Below are 12,904 nucleotides of genomic sequence, written 5' to 3'. Positions count from 1 at the left end.
GCGCTCCATCTGAGCCTGTGTCACCGCTCGGCCACACGTGATGTTGCCTGGCCCCTCCTTGCCACCCACCTTCTTCCTCTCTGCCAGGAGAAAGATCAGGTGGACTTAGCACTTACCCACCGCGCTTGGGGAGGGCGGTGGGGACGGGGCAAAAGCACCTTGGGTGTTTTTTTGTTTTTTTTAATTTTTTTATTTTTGTGTGTTTGTGGCCAGCTCGGCCCACCTGGGGGTGGGGCCGGCTGGCACGTGGTGCTGGGGGATTGAACCGCGGTCCCTGTGCTTTGCTAAGCTTGTTCTAAGTAGGTACTTTAGACCACTGAGCCATCTCACCAGCGCCTGGGTGTTTAAATAAATAAAACAATCACAAGCTGGATGTGGTGACACACACCTCAGGAGGCTGAGGCAGGAGGATCACTGTGAGTCCAAGACCAGCCTGGGCTACAAAGTGAGCTCAAGGCCAGCCTGAACTGCATAGCAAAATGCTATCTCAAAAAAACCAAAAATAAGAAAAAAGAAAACCAAGACAAACAAATCCAGTAAACATTCACCATATTTTTGGACCACTCTTCAGAAGCCATACAATCACACTGCATAAGCCACCCTGTCTAATTCTGTGAGGTAGAAACTATTATCAGCCCCATTTCATAGATAGGAAAACTGAGGCTCAAAGAGGTTAGAGAAGTTTCTCAAAGTCATGCAGCTCAGGTAGGTATGTACCAGAGGCAGGATCTGAACCCAGGGTTTCTAGCTCTAGAGTCCTATTTATTATTTATGTTTGATTCCAAGAAGGCTTGGGCCACTTGGCTCCAGAACTCCCTGGGCCTGGCTGCATAGTGGCACCCAGGCCCACCCTGTACTGACCTGGTCGTCAGACACCTGCTGCATGTGGAGGTGGGTCCCGTTGAGGATGTTCATCCGCGTGTACCCATACTCCTTAACACGCACGGCACTCCAGGGCCTCGGCCTGATGACGAAGGGTGTCAGACGCTCCTCACAGCCCTGCAGAGAGACTTGGTCAGAGCAGGTACTGGAGCAGGTAGAGACTCAGAGTACATAGAAATCACCTCTCCGCCCAGGCCCCTGCTGCCCCCAGAAAGGCATTGAGCTGGGTGTGGTGGCACATGCCTGTAACCCTCATGCTCTGGGAGGCTGAGGCAGGAGGATCACAGCCTGGGTAATTTAGCAAGAGCCTATTTCACTCAACCTAAGAAATGAAAATGGTTGAGAAGGTAGCTCGGTGGGAAGGTCCTAGATTTATTCCCCAGTCCTGGAAAAGAAAAAAAGACAAATTGGATAAGAGTGGCCACAGTAGTAGTTCCCAGCTGAGCTTGCAGAGTTCTAGAACAGTGCAGGGCTGTGCAAGGCTGTCTGCTACAGCGCTTTCAGCAGAAGCCCTGACCTGGAGGCCTCCCGAACACCCTCCGAGGGAGTCAGGTGCATAAGCTATGGCAGAGCCATCACGAAGCAGGGTGAGTCACAAAGGCGGCCAACACAGAGTCTGAAGGGGGAAAGATGACTATGAAGAACAGAATCATTCCGTCTCATTTCTAGCTGCATGGTAGCTAAACCAAGAAAGATTTTTAAGCCAGGTATGGTAGCACAGGCCTATATAGAATTCTAGAATTCTGGGAGGCTGAGGCAGGGGGCTTACAGGTTTGAGCCTAGTCTGGGTAACTTAGTGATTAAGGGAGACCCTGTCTCAAAATAAAAATAAAAAGTAGACTGAGGATGCAGCTCAGTGAGAGAGGCCTGGATTTAGTCCTGAGTACAGTGGGTGGGAGATCACCACTTTTCACCCAATTTTGTAACATTGCCAAGGGTTTCACCCATGAGCAGGGACAGTAGTGGGGACAATTTCAGAAATAACAGGATGTTTGCAGTTTCAAGGTGTGTCTCCAGGAGTCTCTTGTTAGTTACTTGCTAATTACAAAGGAAAAAAGAGTAAGGCCTTGCTGCCTTAACCGAGTGATCCAGCTCCACACTGTCAAGTATTGAGCCAGATCCACCCCAGACTTGGATCTGGGAAATAAGAAACTTGTGCAAGGGGCTGGGGAGATAGCTTGGCGGTCTAAGTGCCTGCCTGGCAAGCGCAACATCCAGAGTTCAATTCCCAGTACCGCATGCCACGCAAACCCTGGAACCCAGAGAGTGCTGTGCCAGCCACGGAAACTGGGCATGGTGGTACACACCTGTAATCCCAGTACTGGGGAGGCTGAGACAGGAGGATCACTACATGTTTGAGCTGGGTAGTGAGACCCTGTGCCAAATAAATAAATAATCAAGAGGCATCCGAAGGCTCCTGGGTGGACACACCCTGAGGACTGGGTCTGTGGTTTACAACCGGAAACAAATGACTTGTATCCACTCACAAACAAACATTAGACAAACCCAGACTGAGTGTGTGTGTGTGTGTCTGTGGGTGTTCTATAAAATGACTTGGAAGGAACTCTTCAAACTTGTCAAGGTCATGAAAAACAGAACGAGTGAGCGAGGAATTGCTTCTGATTAAAGAAAGCAGCAGAGATAAAACACCTAAATACAACAAGCAATCATGGACAAGTTCCTGGGCTGGGAGGGGACCTTTGCTTTGATTTAAAGCACACTAATGCAGATGCTAGCTAATTTGAATGAGGTCTGTAGATTAGATAACAGGGTATTATCAGTGTTAACTACTTGAATTTGATCATTATTCTGCACATAAAGGACATTATGTTTACAATTTATTCTTGATTGGATCTGAAAATATGAATAAAATAGAGATGGAAAGAGATGAAGATGACTGTGTTTTAAATGTTCAAATTTGGGAAATCTCAGTGAAGGGCACAAGGAACATCTTTGCAGCTTTTCTGTAAGTTTGAGATAAGTTCAAAATTTGAAATGAAAGAAAAACCCGATCCACGCTTGAGTAAGGCAGGGAGAGCCATCAGCTCCGAGCCGGGAGGGAGGCCGAGGAGCCACCGTGCACTTAGCCTCGTTGCTGTTCTGAGTGGTGGTCACGCAGGCTGGTGTAACACCAGCGTCCTGCCCTCAGAGACCGTGGGGTCTGGTTCAGGATGGGACCCAACTTGGAGTTTTTAAAGCTCCCAGGTTGGCTGGGTGTGGTAGCACATGCCCATAACCCCAGCACCTGGGAGGCTGAGGCAGGAGGATCACTGTGAGTTTGAGGGCAGCCTGGACTACATAGCAAAACCCTGCCTCAAAATGACATAACTAAGTGCATAATGACAGCTCGCAGGGGAGCCTCTCTCGAGCTCAGAGGGACAGAACCCCTGGAGTGTGAAGCCTGAAAAGTGGGTGATCCCCTAGCACCTCTTAGTCTAGACAACTGCTCATTTGTATGCAGAGAAAACACCTGAAGCACCAGCCAAGAGACCCTGGCGGGGGAGGGCTGAGAAGGGGTGACCTCTCACCTCCTGCCCTCCAACTGTTTGAACTTTGAGCGGAAGTGAGAGGAAGCCAAATCCAGGACCGAGGTCAGGAGGCCTTCAGTGTCCCAGGTCATTGGTGCAGTGAGGGAGGACAGGAAGGGACAACAAGGGGACAGGAGCCTGTGGAAAGCTCCCTGCAGTCAGAGCTGGAGCAATTTCAGCATCCAGAGAACTAACAAGAGGGTGGGAACATGGCCCACGGACGGGGGGGTGCAAGTTACTAGTGAACCCATAAACAGTGCACTAACCTCCTTATGGGAGGATCCTAATTAATAAATGGGGTGGGGGTGGGGGCGGGGATAGAGTTCAGTGGCACAGCAAGTGCCTGGCAAGCACCAGGTACTGAGTGTGCAAATAAATAAAACTGGGAAGAATGAACAAAAAAAAATTTAAAATCCCTCATTGCACTTTTGGGTGGTCCGAAAGCATTTTCCCCAAGACCACCCCCCTACTGAGGATGGAACCTAAACTTCCCATCGGGCTGCTACCTCCATCCCAATCACGGTGCCCAGCTCCCCCGTTTAAAGTGTTTTTTTATTTTTCATTTTGAGACAGTGCCCTACTACGTTGCAAAGGCTGGTCTTGAACTTGCCATCCTTCTGCCTCAGCTTCCTGTATAGCTGGGATGATAGGAGGGCACCACTGTGCCGGGCTCCATGGAGATATGTAATGAAAAAGGAGCTCTAGGGTCTTTTCAGTGACTTTGCGTAAACACTGACCCCTGCTGGAACCTCCGTACCCCACCCTGTCGGGTGGCCACACGACCAGCAGTAGCAGCTTTGGGCTGAGAGGTAGGAGGTGTCCATTGCACTAAGGTACCCACGACAAGGTCTGCCTCAGGGGCCAGAGGGGAGGAGCACAAGTGTCCCTCCCTGCCCGCCCTGCTCACCGCAGATCCCGTGATGATGTGGACAGGGCCTCGAGGGTGAGTGTAGGGCTGCTGGCGGCTCCCATTAAATACCTGGAGCAGGACACAAAGGGGTGAGCAAGTCTCACAAGGCCACTCTGATATCAGCCCCCAGGGTCCCACCCTCCACGCGCCTCACCTGATAGTTGTAAATGGGCCACAGCCGCTCATACGAGTGTTCATGAGCCCACAGCTGCAGGTCCACCCCTGCGACACAGAAAGTGGGGGTCAGGCCCCAAATGGAGAGTGATGGAGGCAGAGCCCTGGGCCAGAGGGTCCCTGGGTCACTCACCGTGCTTGTAGAAAAGATCCTCCAGCCCATACTTGCCCCCAAGGCCTCTGCGGACCTGGTGAGAGGAGGCAGGAGGTGAGGGGTGACTCGGGCCTACCCCCCAGGCTCCCTCCCAGCACCCCCAGAGTAGGGGGGCTCACCTTGCTCTCGTACTTTGTGCAGTCATCTAGGTCGGCGTTGGAACAGTACATGGGCCGGTGACCCATGGTGATGATCCACGGCCGCGCTGCCCGGTTCTGATTGGCTTTCTAGACAGAAAGGTCTGGAATGGGTGCTGTGGAGGGGAACGGGGGTGTGGGGCAGACTGGGACCCCTCACCCAACCCACCTGGAGGTCCCTTTCCAGCCAGCGAAACTGTTTCTGAACCAGGTGACGGCCGTAACGGAGAAAGAAGTAGACCTCGGTGGAGAAGGAGATGATGTGGGCTGGACCCAGATCCCAGCTGGAGGGGTCAGAAGGGGGCAGGGGTAAGGGACAGTCTCCTCTGCATCCCCTGTCCTCAAGGAGCAAGGCTGGTACCCCCAGATTACCTGTACCACAGGCCCTCATTGTCCCCCGGCATGCTGAAGCGAGCCTTGTAGTTAGAGAAGTTGCTGGAAAAGGGAGAGGAGAGCGGGCTGGAGGTCTACGCGCCGAAGCTCTGGCTCTCCCCACTGGGCCCCGGCGCCCAGGCCACCACCCCTTGCTTCTCCTCCTGCTGCCACCCAGTGACACGGCAGCAGGAGAGACCAAGGGGAGGTGCTGCGAGGGACGCAGCGTCGGTGGGGATCTGGCCCCTGCCCGCCCGCAGCCCTCGTCCTCACTAGCGTTGCTCGTGATTCCCAGGGCACGTCATGTAGGGCAGGTTGGCGGCCACGGGCTCGATGAGCTTCATGAACCTGTCCCCGACGCGGGCATTGTCCTCGTCCATGTTGTAGGCGAAGTCTCCTGGGGGACAGAGAGAGAGAATGAGGCCCGGACACAGGTCTGCTTCTACCAGCACCGAGGAACCTGGGGCTCCGGGGCGGCTCACAGGTGGGCAGAGCCGTGGGCTTCCCCCAATCCCTACCTCACGCTATCCACCATTGCTTGGCCTCTACCATCACCTATATCTTCAAAGTGGCCCTGGAGGAGGCCATTATATTATCTCCATCCCAGAGGGAGAAACTGAGGTCTGCGGCCACAGAGCTGGTGAGCGAAGACCCAGGAATCGAACTCAGAGAGCCGGATTCCACCCACAGGTCATGATTCCTCTTCATCTCCTGCAGCCTGTTCTTTAACCCTTCCAGTAACAGTGGCAACCATAACAGTAGTAACTAATGCACACGCAGAACACCTCAGGTCATGTCAACCTATCCAGGCACCACCACAGCCCTGTGAATGCTAACTGCCTTACCTCTATCAACAGCAAGGTAGGACTGCACAGGGGCAGCCAGTGCCCACAGCTACAGGGCTGCACTAGGCTTTGTTTTTTTTTTTTTTTTTTTTAATATTTATTTATTTATTTAGTGTGTGTGTGGCCAGCTCAGCCTACCAGGGGGCGGGACTGGCTGGCATGTGGTGCTGGGGGATTGAACCGCAGTCCCTGTGCTTTGCTTAGTTTAGCTTGTTCTAAGTAGGTGCTTTAGACCACTGAGCCATCCCACCAGCCCCAAGGCTTTGGTTTTTGGTGCTGAGGATAGAACTCAGGGTCTTCTCACTGAGCTACATCCCAGGCCCTTTTTATATTTTTATCTAGACAGGTTTTTTCTACATCAGGAAGTTACCCAGGCTGGGCTCAACCTTGCAACACTCCTGCCTCAGCCTCCCAGAGTGCTGAGGTGACAGGACTACAGCACCGCTCCGGCGTGGGAGCCAGAATTTCCTCCACCCGGCTGGGAAACTGGAGAGCCCATCTCTGGTCCTGTCCTGGCTCAGAGCCCCTCGCACCCTGCACACGGAGCCGATGCCTCACCCACATGGAGAATGGCATCATACATGCCCTGCTGAGTGTCCCTGCGAAGGCGTGGGAGGGCCTTCGCGTTGTCAGCCCCCATGTCCCCAAACACAGCCAGCCGGGGGCTCCAATGAACCCCATTCTTCAAGGCCCTGAAGCGGAACCGACGGCTCCAGCCCTGGGCACTACCGCACCTGTAAACTGAGGAAGAAGAGAGGCCACCGTAGAGGAGGGCTGAAGGCACCAAGACCCCCTGGCTGCGGCCCCCGTGCCTTCCCTTCCCTTGGTGGGGAGACCCCAGCACGTTCCCCTCCCCCATGTTCAGGGCGAGAGAGGCCAGACCCTGGGAGCCCCCAGCCTGTGCTCACCATACTGGACCCCGGGTAGCAGTTTGCGCAGAGTCACCCGATGGATGTAGAACTTGCGCCGTAGGACACCCCCATCCACAAAGGTAGTTAAGGTGCCCTGTGCCCGGAGGGGCATCGGCCCCGACAGTTGCATCCCGAACTGCACTTCCGAGCGGGCAGGGACCCATGTAGTCCAGGTCACAGTCATAGAGCCGGGCTCACCTGGGAGGAAGGAGACAGGAAGGGGCTGGGCAGGAGGCCAGGGAGAGTGATGGTTCTTGGGCACTTAGTAGTTAAGGATGCAAGTTCAGGAGCTGCCCAAATTTAATCCCAGCAGCTCCATTTCCAAGCTGTGCTTTCTTAGTTACTTGACCTCCCATTCCTTGGTTTTCCCATCTATAAAATGGGATAGTAATACCATCTAATCTAGAAGGTAGTTATGGATTTAAGTGAGTGTATAATTAGTCCTTTATATCTTTTGGTTCCACATCCTTGTGGACCAAAAGTATTCAGAAAAATAATAGTATTGATAATGAATGAACAGACTTTTTCTTGTCTTTGGTCTCTAAAAAAGTACAGTATAAACCAAAGGTAGTGGCACAGGCCAGTGATCCCAGCATTCTGGGAGGGTGAGGTAGGAAGATTCCAAATTTGAGCCCAGTCTGGGCAATGTAATGACTTAGTGAGACCTAGTCTCCCCACCCCGCCCCCCATTTTATATATTTGGTACAGGGTTTCACTACGCAGCTCAGACTCGTAGGGATCCTCCTGTTTTCAGCCTCCCTAGCACCGGGATTACCGGAGTGAGCCACCACGCCTGGACTCGGTTGCCGGCTCATCATGCCCCTGGGAGAGGGCCAGTGTGACATGTGAGACCAGAGATCGAACCCTGGTCCCTGTGCTTGCCAAAACAGGTGCTTAGTCTGCTGAGCTATTTCACAGGCCCAAGATCTAGTTGCATAATGAATGATTTAAGACAAGTTTGAGATCCACTAAAACTAATTGTTGTATGTTTGTCCTTCTGGTGGTTGTGAAAGCTTCATATTTTCTTTGGACATCATTAGACGTCTTAGCTCATGAAGAACAACTTTAATATTATACGAATTTTGCCATTTTGCTAACACTGGTATGCTGTGTGTATCCACCATTCCACTGGAATTATTTATTCCATTCATATTAATTTTTGTTACAAATCTAACTGATGGAGGAGCTTCTGGGTTCTTAGGTCCACATTCTACTTTCAGGCTATATATTCTGTTTTCATAATTTGTCCTTGGTGGCCCAATGATCATGCCTGTCCACCTCATAAATGACATGTCTTCATCATCTTCAAGGCCCCGCTAATTGTACCATCGCCTACTCCTTTTTGTCCTTCTTCAAGTTCTTCCAACAAGCGAAAATTACGAGGAACTTTAACTCCTGTGGAGGCTGCCATCTTCTCCTACATCCCGACGCAGCCGCCTAGTCTCATAATGATTGAAAAAGAGCGGAGATGTAGCTCCTTCTGAGTGCCCTGGGTTCAGTCTCCACAATCACAGCAACACAAAACAGAAGTACAACAACTGCTTGCACACCACTTGCATTGTACTGGATATCATAGGTAATCTAGAGGCCGTTAAATGACACAGGAGGATGTGCGTGGGTCATAGGCTGATCCTGTGCCATTTCATACATGGGACTTGGGCGTGTGAAGGCTTTGGTACCCTTGCAGGGCCCCAAAAGGAATTCCCAGTGGAAATGCAGCACCGCCTGTAAGTGAAGCATGGTGCCTGCCACAGCTGAGTCACGCCAGTGAGCAAATGCCACCATCCACGTTCTCGATGTGCGCAAGCTTGTGCCCACACTGCATACATGTGATGTCATTCGACGGAGGCCAGTGCAGACGCCTGGAAGCCTGCCAGGTACTATCAGCAGGGACAAAGGTGGCAAGACATCTGGACCTTGTGGAGCCCAACTGTGTAAAAGGCACAGTCACATTTCAACTCTGGTGACAGGCCCCAGGCAGGAAGCTGGCCCCGTGCCCCCATGCCTATGGACTTCCAGGGTAAATCTTCACACAGTGGTTTCTTTACATCTCAGGAGCACCTACACTGTAGATAGATAAGCAACTCCAGAGTTTTAAGTGATAGCTTCACATTCTTATTGTGAGCGATCAAGGCTTTAAAAGATACCCCACTGGGCCAGTGAGATCGCTCACCAGACTAAGTGCCTTTTTAGGCAAGTTCAGTGACCAGGGTTTGATCCCCAGCACCACATGCTGAACTGGCCCTGCCCCCAGGCGTGCTAAACCAGCCACCAAGACCAGGCGTGGTGCTGTACTCCTGTAATCCCAGCACTGGGGAGGCTGAAAATGGGAGGATTGCTATGAGTCTGAGCTGCATAGTGAGACCCTGTACCAAATACATTAAAAGAAAAGAAAGAGATAGCACAGGTGGTGGTGCATGCCTGTCTTCCCAGCACCCTGGGAGGCAAAGGCAGGAGAATCCCAAGCTGGAGCACGGACTGGGCAATAAAAAGTAAAAACAGGATGGAGGGGTGTGTGGGTGGAGGGGGACAGGACTGGGGATGCAGCTCAGGTCGAAGGCCCTGGGTTTAATCCTCAGTACCAGGAACAAATCTACATGATGTAGCGTAATGTTGAGGGCAGGCACTTTCTCCAGCAACAAGAAAATGCACATGCACAAAGATATTCACGGCAGCACTGATTGTAATTGCAAAATTCTGGAAACAACCTAAATGCTCAAATATAGCAATGTGAGAGAATATCATCCACGCAATGGTGTAAAAATGAACCGAGAGGAGTCTAGGAATTGCTACACTGATTTCCAGGATATATTGCTAAATTAAAAGAAAATAAAGTTCCTGGACTTGGTGGCTCACACCTATAATCCCAGCCCTCTGGGAGGCTGAGGCAGGAGGATCGCAAATTCAAGCCTCGCCTGGGAAAATTAGCAAAATCCTGTCTTCAAATTTTAAAAAATGGTTAGGGATGTAGCTCAGTATTGCCTAACATGCAAAAGCCCCCAGGTTCTGCCCTCAACGTTGTTGGGGGGGGGCGGTGTGGCAAAGTGCTGTCCTTATTGTAAGGAAATAAAGGAAAATATGCATCCCGGGCATGCTGAGCCAGCCACCAAGACAGGCATGGTGCTGTACTCCTGTAACCCAGCACTGGGGAGGCTGCAAACAGGAGGATCACTATGAGTCTGAGCTGCATAGTGAGACCCTCTAAGAAATACATTAAAAGAAAAGAAAAAGCACAGGTTGGCAGATGTGGTGGTGCATGCCTGACTTCCCAGCAACCTGGGAGGCAAAGGCAGGAGAATCCCAAGCTGGAGCTCCAGAGAAAAATCTCCATGTAATTCAGAGTCTCAGAATTATAATCATGTTTGAATTTCCTTATACACTCAACAAAGAAAACCCAGAACAGAGAAGGCACTCGGTATGGAACATAAATACTAACACAGGGACCAACTGCGTTAAAGAGGAGCAGCGCAAGCACACTGAAGGGGGAGTGAGAGACGGATCACTGTGGGAAGCAGGGTCCTAGCTGGGCCCATGAGGCCCAAACACTCACGGGATTGTGAGTCCCTGATTCCCAGGACGTGGGCTGCCGGCTCAGAAAGAATGTGCACACAGGGGCTGAATAGGAGGCGAGGGCACCAGAGAAAGCAGCAGATTTCTCAGGGTTGAAGAAAGGTTACAGGTGAGGAAAGAGGAAGGAGTAAAAAGCGATGAAGATGCTATGTACTTCCTGCAAGCCGGGGCAGGGGCTGGGGGTTCGATCCCCAGGCTTGCCATGCCAGCCCCGACGGCAACTGAGACTCGCCATGGTGGCATGCTGTAATCCCAGCTCTTGGGAGGCTGTAAACAGGCAGATCACTACGAGTCAGATCTAGTAGTGAGACCCTGAATACCCTGTAGACCCTTTCCAAAAAAAAAAAAAAAAGATGCTATGAGCTTGATTCCTTGAAATAAATGTAATTAATACATTCCCTAAACATATACTAATCAAGAGAGCAAAACTAACAGGGAAGTGGAAGGCTAACATAATAAGCCCTGGGCAGTAGACTGAAATCAGAGTGACTTCATAGTATTTAATACTGACACAGATGTGTGGGTACAAGAATACAGATGTGTGGGCCTGCCTGCCAGACACATGGCAGATTGCCATCCTCTGCTCTGTGCATTGGAGAGGAGCCAGCGGCAAGTGTCGCCCTGCTAGCCAGGAGCCTACGGAGTCCACAGATCTTGGTTTCTACGGACCCATTCAGCCAGGCATGGTAGTGCACCTAGTAATCCCAGTGCTTGAGAGGCTGAGGCAGGAAGATCACTGTGAATATGAGGACAACCCGGGCTACATAAGCGAGTTCAAGGCCTAATGCACTACATAGTGAGACTCTGCCCAAAATAAAACCAAAAAACCCACAGACAAAAAGCAAAACAAAACAAGTAAACAAAAACAAACAAATGATCCATTATCCAATGAACAGAACTCAGACTAAGTGGAGAAATAAGTGATTCCAGGGCTGAGGAAGAACCACAGTTTATGGTGTCAGCAAGAAAGGGAGTGCTCCATAGTGGTATGAGCCTGTTTAAAGACTATGCAACCAATCTGAAGAAATTCCAAGAGATCAAATATGGGGCTTCATGAGTAGCAGAATAAATAACAACAAAATCGGGCATTGTTACTCATGGAAGAAAAGAAATAATCATGAGTTCATGACATAACTTTATATTGAGAATCTCAATAGTCGCTGTTGACTACTGGACCCTTGCAGAGTTGGAGGTGTGTGTGTACTGGGGATCAAACTCAGGACCTTGTGCTTGCCAGGCAGGCACTTATGCCACTACACTAAATCCCTGGTCCTGAGTTCATGATATAAATTAGTAATTGAATAGATAAATAGATGGGGTAGAGAAGGACAGCTCTTCCTACATGAAATTTTTAATTAAATGGGAAAAAGGAATTATATAAAACAGGGAATGAGAAAATTAGAAAATCACAATCAGACAAACACCACACTAATAATTATTGTGGACAGGAACCACTCTTGCCTGCAATAATTATATATAAAAACTAGTGGGTGAACATTCGTGGAGAAACAGGATTTACGTAGTCTTGAGCAATCATCTCCAGCTACTTATTAACCACAAAGGGAAGAATAATAACTTCACAATGGAGAAACCCAGCAGGCATCTCCCGAGCCATCCAAGCGAGGACCACACCACCAGCAGCAGCCAAACCACATGCACCACGTGGACCCTCTGGTGTCACCCCTGATGGCCTTGCCCAAAACCCAGAACTTAATTACAGTCGGGAGACAATACTGGACAAATCCCAAGTGAAGGTTTTCTGACAAAATAAGAGATCAGTCCTCAAAAACAACCAGACCACAAAAGGAAGAGGATTCAAAATTGACAGTGGGGAGGACTCTAAGGGGACACAGCCCTCATCCTGAATCAGATCCTATACAAAAGAAAAGGCTGTGCCCAAGTTTGGACTCTGCCTGGGCCACTTGGTGACTTAACAAGACTGGGCCTCAAATTAAAAATGAAAGGGCTGGGAATGTAGCTCACTGTAAAGGCCCTGCGTTCAATCTCCACTAGTACAAAATGAAACAAAAACAAAAAGCAGAGCCAGCAAGATAGCTGTACAGACTAAGGGCCTGCTTAGGCAAGCATAGGGACCAGGGTTTGATCCCCGGCACCACATGTCACTCCAGTCCTGCCCCCAAGCACCCTGAGCCAGTCACCAAGACTGACCATGGTGGTGTATACCTCTAATCTCAGCACTTGGGAGGCTGAAAACAGAGGGATCACTATGAATCCAAGCTGCATAGTGAGGCCCTGTACCAAATACATTAGGAAAAAAAAAAGACATTTGTGGAAATGTGAATGAGGTCTATAGTTTAATCAATAATATTTATAGTAGGGGCCGGGGAGATGGCTCAGTGGAATAAGCGCTTCCCTGGCAAGCACAAGGGCCTGAGTTCAATCCCCAGTTCTGGAAAAAAA

General features: G+C 50.4%; 1 protein-coding gene and 1 pseudogene across 1 annotated transcript in view; both read right to left on the bottom strand.

Moving 5' to 3' along the window:
- Window positions 1–12,904, bottom strand: part of Acp7 (acid phosphatase 7, tartrate resistant (putative)) — a 19,438-nt gene that overhangs the window by 2,839 nt on the left and 3,695 nt on the right. Inside the window, exons 2-11 of the mRNA XM_004636878.2 lie at window positions 6,911–7,111; window positions 6,561–6,743; window positions 5,431–5,554; window positions 5,158–5,220; window positions 4,955–5,069; window positions 4,768–4,875; window positions 4,628–4,682; window positions 4,475–4,542; window positions 4,318–4,389; window positions 862–999 (exon numbers count right to left, since the gene is read on the bottom strand). Of these exons, the coding sequence (XP_004636935.1) occupies window positions 862–999; window positions 4,318–4,389; window positions 4,475–4,542; window positions 4,628–4,682; window positions 4,768–4,875; window positions 4,955–5,069; window positions 5,158–5,220; window positions 5,431–5,554; window positions 6,561–6,743; window positions 6,911–7,111 (1,127 nt within the window). The remainder of the gene's footprint in view (window positions 1–861; window positions 1,000–4,317; window positions 4,390–4,474; window positions 4,543–4,627; window positions 4,683–4,767; window positions 4,876–4,954; window positions 5,070–5,157; window positions 5,221–5,430; window positions 5,555–6,560; window positions 6,744–6,910; window positions 7,112–12,904) is intronic.
- LOC101568979 lies at window positions 7,888–8,324 on the bottom strand (annotated as a pseudogene).

Source organism: Octodon degus, unplaced genomic scaffold, assembly GCF_000260255.1.
Source record: "Octodon degus isolate 3935 unplaced genomic scaffold, OctDeg1.0 scaffold00083, whole genome shotgun sequence".
NCBI classification, from domain to species: Eukaryota; Metazoa; Chordata; class Mammalia; order Rodentia; family Octodontidae; genus Octodon; species Octodon degus.
The sequence above is the reverse complement of the archived record's forward strand: the minus strand, read 5'-3'. Positions and strand labels throughout refer to the sequence as shown.